At 45.6% G+C, this 12,383-nt stretch overlaps 1 protein-coding gene across 3 annotated transcripts in view; it reads right to left on the bottom strand.

Moving 5' to 3' along the window:
• Positions 1-12,383, bottom strand: part of CAPN13 (calpain 13) — a 71,434-nt gene that overhangs the window by 29,372 nt on the left and 29,679 nt on the right. For all 3 annotated transcript variants that reach the window (XM_069799999.1, XM_069799997.1, XM_069799998.1), the window contains 3 exons: positions 5,260-5,329; positions 4,282-4,400; positions 383-516 (listed from right to left, as the gene is read on the bottom strand). In XM_069799999.1, coding sequence (XP_069656100.1) covers positions 383-516; positions 4,282-4,400; positions 5,260-5,329 — 323 coding nt within the window. The remainder of the gene's footprint in view (positions 1-382; positions 517-4,281; positions 4,401-5,259; positions 5,330-12,383) is intronic.

Below are 12,383 nucleotides of genomic sequence, written 5' to 3' on the forward strand. Positions count from 1 at the left end.
AGGTAATCCCTGCTTAGAGTCTGCACCTTTAAACAGAGGAAAATATGGAAAGGAAAACAGAGGCAAAAGAAGTCTGCTTAAAGTAAGGAGGAGATGCCTAGCCCCTTTTGTGTCACCAGCCATTGCCCCGTTCATTTTACTCCTCAGACATTAATGTCCCAGACTTGAACTGAGTACAGTTAGGTCTTCAGCCTGAGACCAATATCTCCAGGTTCTGTTGGCCCTGTGTTTGCATGCAGCCACAGTTCCTTGCATGAGCACAGCACAACATATACCGCTGTTAGCCTGAACTCATCCCTGTGTGCTTTGCATAAAGCAGAGGGTGAAACTACCCGTAGAAAGCATTCAGCACTGGGTGGAAGAATAGAACAGGTATATTTACTTGGCATATGCTTTTTCCAGCAAGGATGGCCAGAATTCATTTGACGTTCGAGGGTGTACAGACAGGTATCTTCCATTTAGGAATGGCAGTCGGTCATCTATCACTACATCCACCCAGTCTCCATATTGCCAGAACTGGAAATAAAATTTTAAAAAAAGAGAAAAAAAAAAAGAAGAGAGAAGAATGAGCCTCTTTTAAGAGCTAATATTCATGCCAAGCAACAGCCTCCTGAAATAGCACAGGAATTAATCTAAAGCATGGATATGTGCAAGTTGTCTCCTGAACTGCTTCAGGCTAATGGTCCACATTGTTAAACAAGCTACCAAGTGGCTGGATTTCCCAGTGGCAGGGGAAGTCATTTGGGAATATAAATAGCCCTGCAATCAGTGGGAAGAAAGATTCAACATGGGAAATATGCTAATATTCTTGGGCGATAGCAAGCATTCAAGAAGATAAAGAACAATCATGCAGATGGGTTCAGTGAGCCTCACTCCTCAGCTGCACTTGGATTTTCCCCTGCAGCACAGCTCTTGGCCAGAGGGCCTCTGTCATGATCCAGTCTCTAGATTTTCTTTCCTCTGTGTTTCAATTAAGACTCTGACATGCTGTCATGGACAGGGACCGTGTAGTGACTAAAGACTGTTTTGAGGTGTTATCCGTCTCCTTGATAGATGAGGAGGACGCAGGCGGTCTCTCCAGCATGTGGACAGAGCAGGTGTTTCTCTAGCTGATCCAGCTGATGAAACCTTTCAAGGGAGAAGATAGGGAAAGAGATCTGTGGGGATGAACTAAAGCAGCCATTTCCAGAGTCATTAGCAGATTAATGTAGCTTAGCATGATTCGCAATCATAAGAGGCCAAGCTCTTATTTGCAGTAATGCTAAGGACTCCAGTGGAAGTATGCCAGCAATAGATTTAGTCTAGCATGATTTTATTTCAACAGCTTTGGTCAATGAAAAACCCCGAAATGAGCTGTTCTGTTAGAAAAGCACAAGACCAGATCTCCCCAGCAGCAAAGCAGCTTACAGTCTGCTAAGCCGAAAGCAGGTTTGATCCTACTTAAGTTCTGCCTCACCCCAGCCTTTCACTCCCTACATTAGTGGCAGCAGGAGGTGGCAGGGTTGGACTCTCTGAACTTGAGCTCCAGGAGTGGTTTGAGCCTTCTGCTTGATTTTGGCAGGATGAGGTTTGAGGAAAAGCCTGCCGATGGCTCTCCTCTGCCCAAAAAAGAGACAGGCAAAACAACAGTCCAAAAGGAGGTGTCCTTTAAGTCACCTAACATGCTCTCCTGTCACCAGCCAACACCTGGCAGCAGGTCTGTATGGAGAAAAGGTATGATGTCCAGCCACACCTCCCCATGGTGCTTCATGTGCAAACACAACAGGTAAACAAGGATAACAACACGGAACTGGCTGTGGGGATTAATGCAGTCCAAACACACTGAGTAACATCTTTCTAAAAGCCAAGTTCCTTGGCCATCTTTGGTAGGGAGCTCAAGCTTGGAGGCCTTCTGAATGCAGCACTGTATTTTTCTTCACCTGGGTAGAGAGAGCTGCTTTGTCCTGACTGCCACAGACTTAAAGATCATGGTCTCATCTGAGCTCACAAGGACAGGAAAAGCTACAGTGGGAATGAGAAACCTCATGGAAAGTCCTAGGATGCTCTGGGAGTGCAAGAGTGGTACAGGAGAAGCCATTCTCCCCCCTATGCCTTCAGAGAGGTCCTATGCCTTCACTTTCTGGCTTGAGAGTTCGGCTTCATGAAATGTCTTTATACCCTCAGGATTTAAAGTACTGCAGATTGGAACGTGATAGTAAGTGAAACAAAGAATCCCTATGTAGGCAGGCTTCAAAGAGGGAAGCTCTTCATTTCCACATTAGTGGTGAGCCTTTTAAATCAGGACTTTGTTTTCCTTGGCTTAGAAGAGGAGGAAAAAGAAATGGACAGTTGCAAGATGACAACACCACACCTAGGGTGCTGCTGGTCGGAGGGGGAATATTGTGTAATTATTTTGCTTCCTTTTTCCCCTTCCTCGACAGGGATCTTAGAGAAATCCAGTTCTGGAATTGAGCAAGGAGAAATCCCATGTCTTTCAACCACTCTCTTTTCCATGGTATTAGAAGGCACCTTTTGGATGTATCCTGAAACTGAGGTCTTGACCACTTATGGCCTTTAAAGATTTCATCAGTTTCTTCCTGAGAGCAGGGGCATTAACGCTCAGGGTGGATCCTCCCTGTTTTGGTTTGATGCACTGTGCCATAACCCCCTGTAGTCCCTGCAGAATATTTCTGGGTTTTTCCCAGGCTGAGCTACCGCTGCTTACCGTCACAATGCGTGGCACACCCTGCCTCACAAGCATCAGAGTTTCTGTGGCAGAGAAAGTGATTCCTATACAAACACAAGACTGACTTAATTCCTGGTAAAATAACATCATTGTAATTATTGCCTAGATAAAAACATTACCACTCTTAACTACAGCTGATGAAGTGCTTAACACCCTTAATTCTTGCAGCCAAACAGCTAGCGTTGTGCAGGAAGACTGGAGCAGCCCTTTGTACTCCTGAGACGCAACGTGCTCCAGATCCAAAAGGGTGAAAAAAAGTTATAAGCTAAAATTTTTATATTAGCATATGATATGCCTTGTTTGTGATTTTTCACTGAACTGAGGACTGGTGGCTTAGCCTGTGGATGGCAGTAAAATATCTTTGATGGAATAATTGAAAGGCATTGCCGAGAAGCATTTCCATTCAGAGTAGCTTTCTCAGGGGTTTATTGCTCAAGGAAAGCCAGAAACAGTTGCGTTGATTTGCAGATGAGATGACAGGGAAAACATTTTCAAATACTGTAAGGTATTTATACTGCTTAAGATTTAAGGATTGCTCCTAACTAATCTTTTCAAAGCTCTCATGAAAGACAATCTAGCTTGCATCCTTTTAATGTGTTTTAAGCGGAGTAGTGTCCATTCAGCTAGTTTATCTTATACAGTGCACCTCTGCATGCTGGAAATGGGCCAAGACAGAAACATCTGGTATTCCAAGGGGCAAAGGAATGGAGCAAAATTTAGACTTCCCACAAGATAATCCTCCTGGTGCTGCTCCATGAGAGCTCCAGGGGGTCAAAGAAGTCCCACTGCCAGAGCTCTTTGCTTGGTACTGAACTGCATATAACAAAACAAAGTTGGGAAAAAAAGGTAATGATGAATGGCCGAGTATATACTGATTCTTTCTACAACCAGTTTAGTTTCTGGAGCTTAATGGTACTGCAAGTGCTTCTAATCCCACAAGTTATTTGGTAGATTCAGATACAAGCAAGCAGGGCCTGCCAGTTACTATCCCAGTCACCCTCCTGGGAGATTCAGAGAATTTCAAGAGTTGGTAGAAAGTGAGATTTACTAAAAAGCCTTGCTCTTGTCTCTGAAAGAAACTTCTTTTCAGAATATCAAAAGCCTGTTCCTCTGATCTGTCTCCAAGGATTTGTAATTTCAAGCCATTTCCACGAGCTAGAAAGGCAAGGTGAAGTATATGGGGAAACAGAAAATGAGTCCAAATAGATACAGAGCACAGTTGTGCTGACAGCCATAACAAACTGTCCAAATCAAAGCAGACACCAAAATGCCGTCTAAAACATATATGTACACAAATCTACCTGAACAGCTGGTATCTGTACCTCTGGAGTCATAATTTTCAGAAAAGGGCTTCAAATTCCCTAAAGCGTGATTGCACCACCTGGAGCACAAGGAATCATTAGAAAATCTGGGATTTTCTGCAAAATTCTGAACTGGGAGTCAGCACTGAAGAACCAAAGCATTCAAGGATGTCGAGATCTGGGACTGCAGTTTGGACCCCTATATAATCCAACCAGCCAAGCCCAAGCAGTACCAATACAGCAGAGAATACATACCCTGAAATGAAAAATCCCAGCATAATCATCCTGGAATCCTTGGTCCTTTGGTAAAATATTTTCCAAAAATTGCTTCTGCAGTGTCAGGGAGCCCAGGGCAGCCAGCATCCAGCAGTCACCTCAAGGGAGGGAAGAATCCAGTGCATTCAGTCAGTTACTCACTGTCGTGGACCATAACTAACTCTTTAGGTGAGCACACTTCAACATCTAAGAACCAGCTTGTTAAGAGAAACCAACATTATTCTGTCTCCCTTTCCTCCTGAAAAATGCTGAACCACTATGCAGTATTCACCAGCAATGTCCTTTGGGAATCCTGATGCTACCCAGCCATCCTTGTCTACTTTCATGCTCCTCCTATCTTTTGTGGTCATGTTGAGACTTGCAGTCTAGAACATTCTTTAGGAAATCTTCAGACCTCTCAGTGGGGTGAGAAATATGAAGAGATTTCTTTCTATATTGGAGCAGAGCTGCTCCCAAAGACAAACATGGTTACAGGCCAAGAGAAAAAGATGGAACCTATACAGGGTGCAGACACATGTCTGGTTAAGGATGAGAGAAGATAGAAAGAAATATCCACAGGGAAGAAAACACTGAGAGTCAGAGGAAGACATTAGGATGAAAAGAAAATTCAGTCCTACACATGTTGGAGCTGTGCCTACTTACCCCTGAACTGTGATCATTGTACTTGAAGCATCTGCCTGATCTCAGTTGGACCTCCTTTTCTATGCTTATCCTTATATACATAGAGGGCAGGTGCCATACATAAGTAACAGGGATTAGAGCTGCTGCATTTGGGAATCCTGTTAAATAACTGCAATGAATTGTGTGTGGACTTGTGTGAGTCTGGATTGACTTGCACTGATTGTTTACGGCAGCTACCGTGGTCCATGTCTTCCCACCAAGCACTCAGAACATAGCAAAGCAATCACAGGTTATTGCTTTGTGCCAATCTTTTCCAAAACAGGAATATGACCTTACCTATTTCTCCTTGCTTGATATCAAATCTGCTAACTCCATCTGTGATCAAATAAGGATTTCTCTGAAATTCCTGGAGGAAAGAAAATGCAAAGATCATTGTGAGTACCCAGCCTTTGCCAGCAGTGTGCTCCTGCCCCTTGAAGACCCTTGCTTGCCTACCTTTTCCACAGCTGAAAACTATTTCTCCTGAGCCCTGATGTTGTGTTGCCTGCCACCAACAAAACCAGAGGAGCTACTCAGGCATCTCTTCTTTAGTCTGCTCTATTCCTAGGGATGGAGACTTGTCGCTGGGCGCTCACTGAGTTTTCATTTGGGTTTCTCTAATGCTACCAACACCTTTCAGGGAGGCCTCTGAGCCTGGCTGCAAAATCATGGAGTTTCCCGGGGGACAGTAGGGCAGAGACACAGAGGTTTCCAAGCAAAGAGGATCAGGGTCTGTACTTCAGCTCACCACTGGGTCTGGGAATGTTTTACTCTCTGAGCCTTTTGTGTTTCCATGCAGGACTAATACAGATCAGCCTGGGCTGCTTTTCATCACTCTGGTGAGGAAGCTATAGAAAGAGAGCTTAATCTCTCACTGCAAAATCCCATATGCCTGGCTGACTTATTTTTAATTCAGGGAGAATTTTTCTTGCATTCCTTGAGAGTCTTGCTTGGGCAGTGAAGGGGGAAACACTTCAGAGCTTGGATTTGCACACAGAAATGTGAACCATTCTCCCACCTGCGTCAGCTATTGGCCTGGGATATCTGAGTGCTCAGGTAGGAATGGCCTGAGCATCCCCTGTGAGTAACCCTTGGCACACCCCAACTGGATAAGGCTCTGTTTTGAAAGAGCAATCAGCCTTAAATAGGAAAGTCATCATGCACCTAAGAAAATGAAGAGATAAAAGGGAGAAAAAACATCTGAGTAAGAAAAATAATACAGCAGCTCTTCCTTAAGCAGGCCCTGGCATTTCTTCTCCCCAATTGATTTGACATGCTGCACAAAAATGAGACCAGTGCACAATGCGACTCGTGACTCACACAGTTGTGTGAGCTCAGCATTAGCAAATGCTGTCAGTTCTCTGAAATGGCTTCACGGTGATCAAACCCCTCTAAGAAGTTTCCCTGTCAGTAGAAGACGCAACACAACGTTACTGCTCCAGGCTGGCAGACAGATCGTGCTCCCACAGCACTGCTGACACTGGGAAAAGCAGCCTAGGCAGGTATCTTCCTTGACAGATGCTTTCACGCAGCCATCCACACCTATCGCAGGACTTCAGGGATTTGCGATAAGAGATTTACTCATAGTATGGGAGCAGGCCTAAGAAGTGCTGGTCACCACCAGCAGCAGTTGGTCATCGTACAGGGAAGCAGCAGCGATCAGCCCTTCTCCCTTCTCCTCTAAATCTGTCCCAGCTTTATCTTCTCCCTGCCTCTATTACCCTGACAGCAGTTTGCCTCCCTCACCTGGGTGAATTCAAAACCTCCCACAAGCAGGAAAGAGTAACTTGCATGACAAGGCTCTGACCTTGGCTTATGCCTTTGTGTCTGACTTGCCAATAGTCATCCCAGAAAACTAGCAGCATAAAGGAATGGTATCCCCCCCCCTTCCCCATTATTTCTGAGACTGTTGAAATCTTAGTTGCCCCAGGCAGGGTGGCTGGGCTCTGATGGACGTGCTACAGTGCAGAGCTGCCATGGGGGTAACCACCATATAGAAACAAGAGTCTGAAACTAATGGGAAGGCAGATGTCTCTCTTATGGGATTCCTGAGGAAGGGGCTGATGCTCTGCTCTGTGCTGGGATGATAAAGCTCTTAAGTGCACTGTGGATCCTGCTAGCCTGTTACAGAGACCAGCTGAAAAGTCAGCCCATTAGATGCCTCAGCAGATACCTGTTGCCCACCAAGATGTTCAACTCCTCAGTAAGCAAACGGGGATGAGCTGAGTCATTAAGCAGGTTTCTTGCTAAGAGAAACCAGTAATTTTGTCTAAATTAACAGAAACTAAACTAAACTAACAGAAAAGACATGATCTGAAGTCAGCCCCAGCCAACATGCCTTGATTGTGCATACAGACAATTTTGTGGCTCTCAGAGAGAACAAAAGCTGAAGTCAAACACTCTCACGATAATTCCCACCCACAACACACTAAGCTCTGCTTCCAGTGGGGTGTACTCCCCACAGACTTAGGGGGCAATAACTGGAAAGCAACACAGAGCATGTGACTAGCCATGGAAAAGGGGCTGCTCAGCAGCTGTCCCTCTGCAGAAACCACGCAACAAATAGAAGGTGAATTCCGACTGAGCTGACACCAGTGCCGCTGCCTGAAATGGCAGCAGTCCTCCTTGCTGTGTGCACTGCGGTCAGAAATAGCGGGGCAGGTTTTAACGTCAGGTTTGTGCTTTTGAGTGTAGCCACCTCTCTATAGGCTTGAGAAGAAGAGGCAGCATAGGCACACTTCAAAGGGATGCACTGCACAGAGCATGGGCTCTTTGCAGAGCCTTGGGTGCGAGCCAAGGAAGGTCAGGGGACAAGCAGAAGCTGAAGCAAAGGCAGGAGGGGGCAGTGGCAGGGAATTGCAAGACCAGATACTCCAAAGAGCTCTGGAAGAGCGTGACCCCTGAAATCAGTGGTGGAATGGCTGTTCCCTTGAAGGATGCTGTGTGCAGCCTGAACTAAGCACAGAGCTTAGAGAGGACATAATTGTGATGGGTGCAGCGCTTTGGAAATCTGGGCCATCTCAACTGGAAGGAAAAGAAGTCTCCAATTAGCTCCTATTCCTTCAAAGGCAAGAATACAGCAGACATAAAACACCAGAAACTATCATCTATTATTGCAAAACATAGCTATGCACAGTTACCGCTACACAAAATGTGCAAGTCTCACTATACGCTAGTGCTCAAATTGCAGGACAAATAGAGAAACCACAGATTTAACTGTAAGTCTGTCCAGCCTGTTTCACCAAGAAATTATGATGAGGCTTTGTGGCATTTTCCCTGAGACTTTTCAGTTTTAGCTGGAGGGGGAAAGAAGAGGGAGCACATGGAGGCACGTGGTCTCTTCTCAGAGTATCTACAAGTCCAGCAGTGAAGGCAACCATATGGGCTGCAAGTCAACCGCTCTGCCTGAACTCATCCCCCCAGGACAAAGCTATCATCACTTGCTTTCCCTGGCCTGCTGAAGACTTCATTATGTATTCAAAATAAAAGAGAAGTTCAAGGTCAAACCAGTTCATCCTCTAGAGAATGGTCTTACCACTGAAGTACTGCTTATCCAAAGGGCAAGATGGAGAATTAATTTGAGAGGTGGAAGGAAAGCACCCTGTACACGCATCTGACTCTAAGTTTCTTTTTATAATTGCTCAAAATTTTTAAGGAAGAACAAGTCCCCAGAAGAAGCTGGAGGTGAGTAGTGTAGATGCAGGCCATGTGCAGACATATGCAAAGGACACAGTCAGACATTTCTGTGGAAAACTGGAAGCCTGAGGTGGGGTTTCACAGGCAGCATAAGCCAGTCTGACTGCAGGCTGCTTCTCAGTACGGTGGTCTGGCCGTGGCCACTTTCCCACAGATTTCCCCACTAGCCCAGCATGATCCTGAGTGCAGGTACAAGGCCACTGAGGGCTGAGAGGCAGGAGATGACTCTTTGCAGTGCTGCCTCCCAGTCAGTTCACCTTAACCCTAGAGTAAAATCCCAGCCCCGCTTCTGTTCCTGCCACGGCACCGCATCTTTCCCTTTGGCTGTACTTGTGTTGCTCTCCCCTGCTCCAGCTCCACCTTCCTGACACGTCCTGCCATCGTGAGCCACAGTGTTCCCTGTTTAACAGACACCAATTAAGAAAAATAAAAAGGCTGCTATTGATTGAAAACCAAACTCTGTTCTCAGCTGGACAAATCTTAATTCAGCATCACTGCTGTGCCTTCTGAATTAAGAAGCAAACATGGTATTGCAATTCCCTGGGCTGAGGGCACTGCCTAGCCGTGCACTGAGGAGGGGTCAGGCACGCCACTGTCATACATCCCAAACCCACAGAAAAGCTAACACAGAACTAAGGCAGTTGGAGTAACAAGGGAGGGCAGGACAAAGAATAAGCTGTGCTGGGTCACACCGAAGGTCTGCCTGTTGCAATGACTTGTCTCCGACAGCTTGGAGAGGGAGAGGATAACCGAGCAAGCTGAAACTAACACTCCTCCGCATAGATCCTCCCACTCTCCATCACTTGGGGGCTAAAGGATTTCCCAGGCTGGAGGCTCTATCCACAGTTTCGCGTTTATTAGACCTCAAGGGAACTGGGAATCTGTTTGCTTCAATCTGCCTAATTTTTACTTTTTTTTAGTTTCTGCTTTTCTTTGACATTCTCTTGGATGGGAAAAACCAGGCTAATCTCAAGGGGTTTGCTTGCACCACCAGAACTCAGTTCCCAGCTTTACAGCAGAATAGCTCAATTCCTAATTGCCTGTTTTCAATACAAATGCCTTAGTTGCTTAAAAAACCCTGCTCTGCTCCAGCACTCTCTCACAAGGGAGGAGTGAGGTCCTCAGACTCCACACAGGTGGGAAGCCCACAAACATGAGAGCAAAGTCCTGTTGGAGGATGGACTGGTGTCCAACAACCAGCAGAAACAGAAACCAGCTCAGACTTTACCTGCAACCTATTTGCTTTGTGTGGCTCAGTGCTAAAAACCAGTGACAGTTACAAACAAACGAGGTAAATACAAAGGAGGTAAACAAGGGCAGTAGCCCTGTCTACCCCAAGCCTTTGAGAGGCAGTTTCCTTAGAGGTCTTGCCACCTCCTGCTTGGACCATACAGTACAAGCTGAAGTTTTCAAAGTGGCACGCTATTACCCACTATTTCCCCGTGACCACCACAGCCATATAATCCTGCTAGCAGACTCCCCAGCCTAAGAAACAGGGAAGCAGGTGAGTCAGCAAACCATCATAGGAGCAGTGCTTTCCCCTTAACCCGGCATGTGTGCATACCCCGACAACAATCAGCCCTTTCCAAAAGCAACAGAGGCCAGAGATAGTATGCAAATAAACCCTCCTCATCTACAGCCTGTGCAGAAAGACAGAGGTAATAAATGGTGATGCACTGCAGCTTCCTCGGCCCGGAGAGATGAACTCTGAAGTTGAGGTCAGATGCAATCAGCTGAGTAGGCAAGGGCTGAGACAATGGCAGCCTGGAAATGCTGCTCCCGTTCAATTACACTGATTGCATGCGCACACTCGAAAATAAGGTGAATTGATTTTGATTTTCATCAAGGAGAAATACTGAACAGGATCCAAGGGCCTTGTGGCCCCTGGGAAATACTGAAGCTGTGAACTCCGCCACGAACAGCTGGCAAGCAGCTTTGGCTCATGCCAGAGAACAGCCCCACGGCGACAGACCTGCAGGTAGTGCAGGACAGCACTATCCCTCATCGCCACACATTTCCCATAACTTACTTTATTAAAACAGCTCATGTGACAATCCACATTTCTTTTTCCTGGGGGTTTTTTTTTTGGGGGGGGGGGGGGGGGAGTTGTTGGGGGTTTTTTTAGGTTTGTCTTCATTTTTCCCCTGTGCTGTTAGAGCTAAGTTTTTAGGTTCATTTCAAACTGTTGTCTGATTTCTTGCCTGAATAAAATCTGTCTTTTTCACCCCTCAATCTACAGACAAGCCAAGGCTGATGCAGCAGGAACTCCAGCTCAGGTTATTTGTCTGGAAAGATCCTAATTTCAAAATTATTTTTTTAAAGGATTCATTTTGGTTTAGTCAGTTCTTGGGTCCAAAATTCCTTAACATTGATTTAATTCCTGGAAATCAAATAAAACGCCAATAAACAAATAATCACCAAAACCAGTGCAGAATCATGACAGGCACTCTGTCGCTGAAAGAAGGTGACATTTGCTTTGGGAAGGGACAGAGGAAGAGAGGAAAAAATGCAAGCAAGCCCCTTTGCAAAATTACTGAATGAAATGATGAATCACTTTTCCCAGCAAACAAGCCTTGACTTAAACTCTATCATTTTCGCCAATGCTTTTTAGATACTAAGTGCAATAGCACGGTTCCCTAAGTCTCTGCTAAGGGAACAAGGCATTTCTCTCGCTCAAGTTTACATTAAAGCAGCCGCTTTCTGCGGCTTCTATCCAAGGACTTCTTTTAGACCCTACTCTTCCCTTCCCCTGACACCGGACACACGAGGCAAATACCCAGGAGTCCATGCCCTGATGCTACGAACAGACTGTGAATATGCAGAGGAAACCCATGTTGGCTATTTCAGACAGTCCTTTCACCACGCACCCTCCTACTAGTCGCATTAGAGGCATTCAGGGATTTCTCTCATGATGACACTCAGAGGTCCACTGGCCAGCTTGCAGCTTTTCCCTCTCTTCTGGTGGCCTCACATGGAGGTCATAGCCCATGTTAAACAGGGGATGGACCCTCCTAGGACAGGCTCTTGCTCAGCAATCCCTCACTCCATAAGGTAGCCCCAGGGTCCCCCAGAGATGAAGGGTGAGCAGCTGCAGGAACAGCAGTCTGTGACATTGAAGACATTCAGAAAAATTTTCAGCAACTTCACCCTCTGCCCATTTTAGCCTTTTTTTTAAAGCATAAGCACTGAAGATCAGTGACTATCCTTAACATTTATAATGGGCACCATATCAAGCGCAATGGTGGGCTAACCCTGGTGCAGGGCCAAGGCACTGCTGCACACATGGTAATCTCTCTTCCCCTCACATATACCATGTTTGAAAATATAACCAATGTTAGCAACAGTGAATTTTCTTTTTGCATCTGTATAGTATCATGCCTTATGATCAGAACAGAGTAAAATCTTTAGCCTGAACACTAATTGATGAAAAACACGTATTCAACAACAGCAATTCATTTCGTGACTTCCTCTGTTCCACTCAATTGCTTGTGTGAAGGAAAAGCACTAAACAAGGAAAGAATCTGTTCTGAACATTTTTTTAAAGGAGCATCTCAGTTTTTAAAATCTGACATAACTCTTCAAGGAGAATTTCCCTTTGACTGTTCTTTAGAAAAGCCTAGCTACAGAAAATACCTTGTTCAGTCCAAAACAGAACTTCTCTTCCATTTCTCCAAAGTGTGGGTGAAGCAAAAGACCATTTCATTGCAGAGCTCCTGTTGTGTCTG

This window comes from Haliaeetus albicilla, chromosome 13 (genome assembly GCF_947461875.1).
Source record: "Haliaeetus albicilla chromosome 13, bHalAlb1.1, whole genome shotgun sequence".
NCBI classification, from domain to species: Eukaryota; Metazoa; Chordata; class Aves; order Accipitriformes; family Accipitridae; genus Haliaeetus; species Haliaeetus albicilla.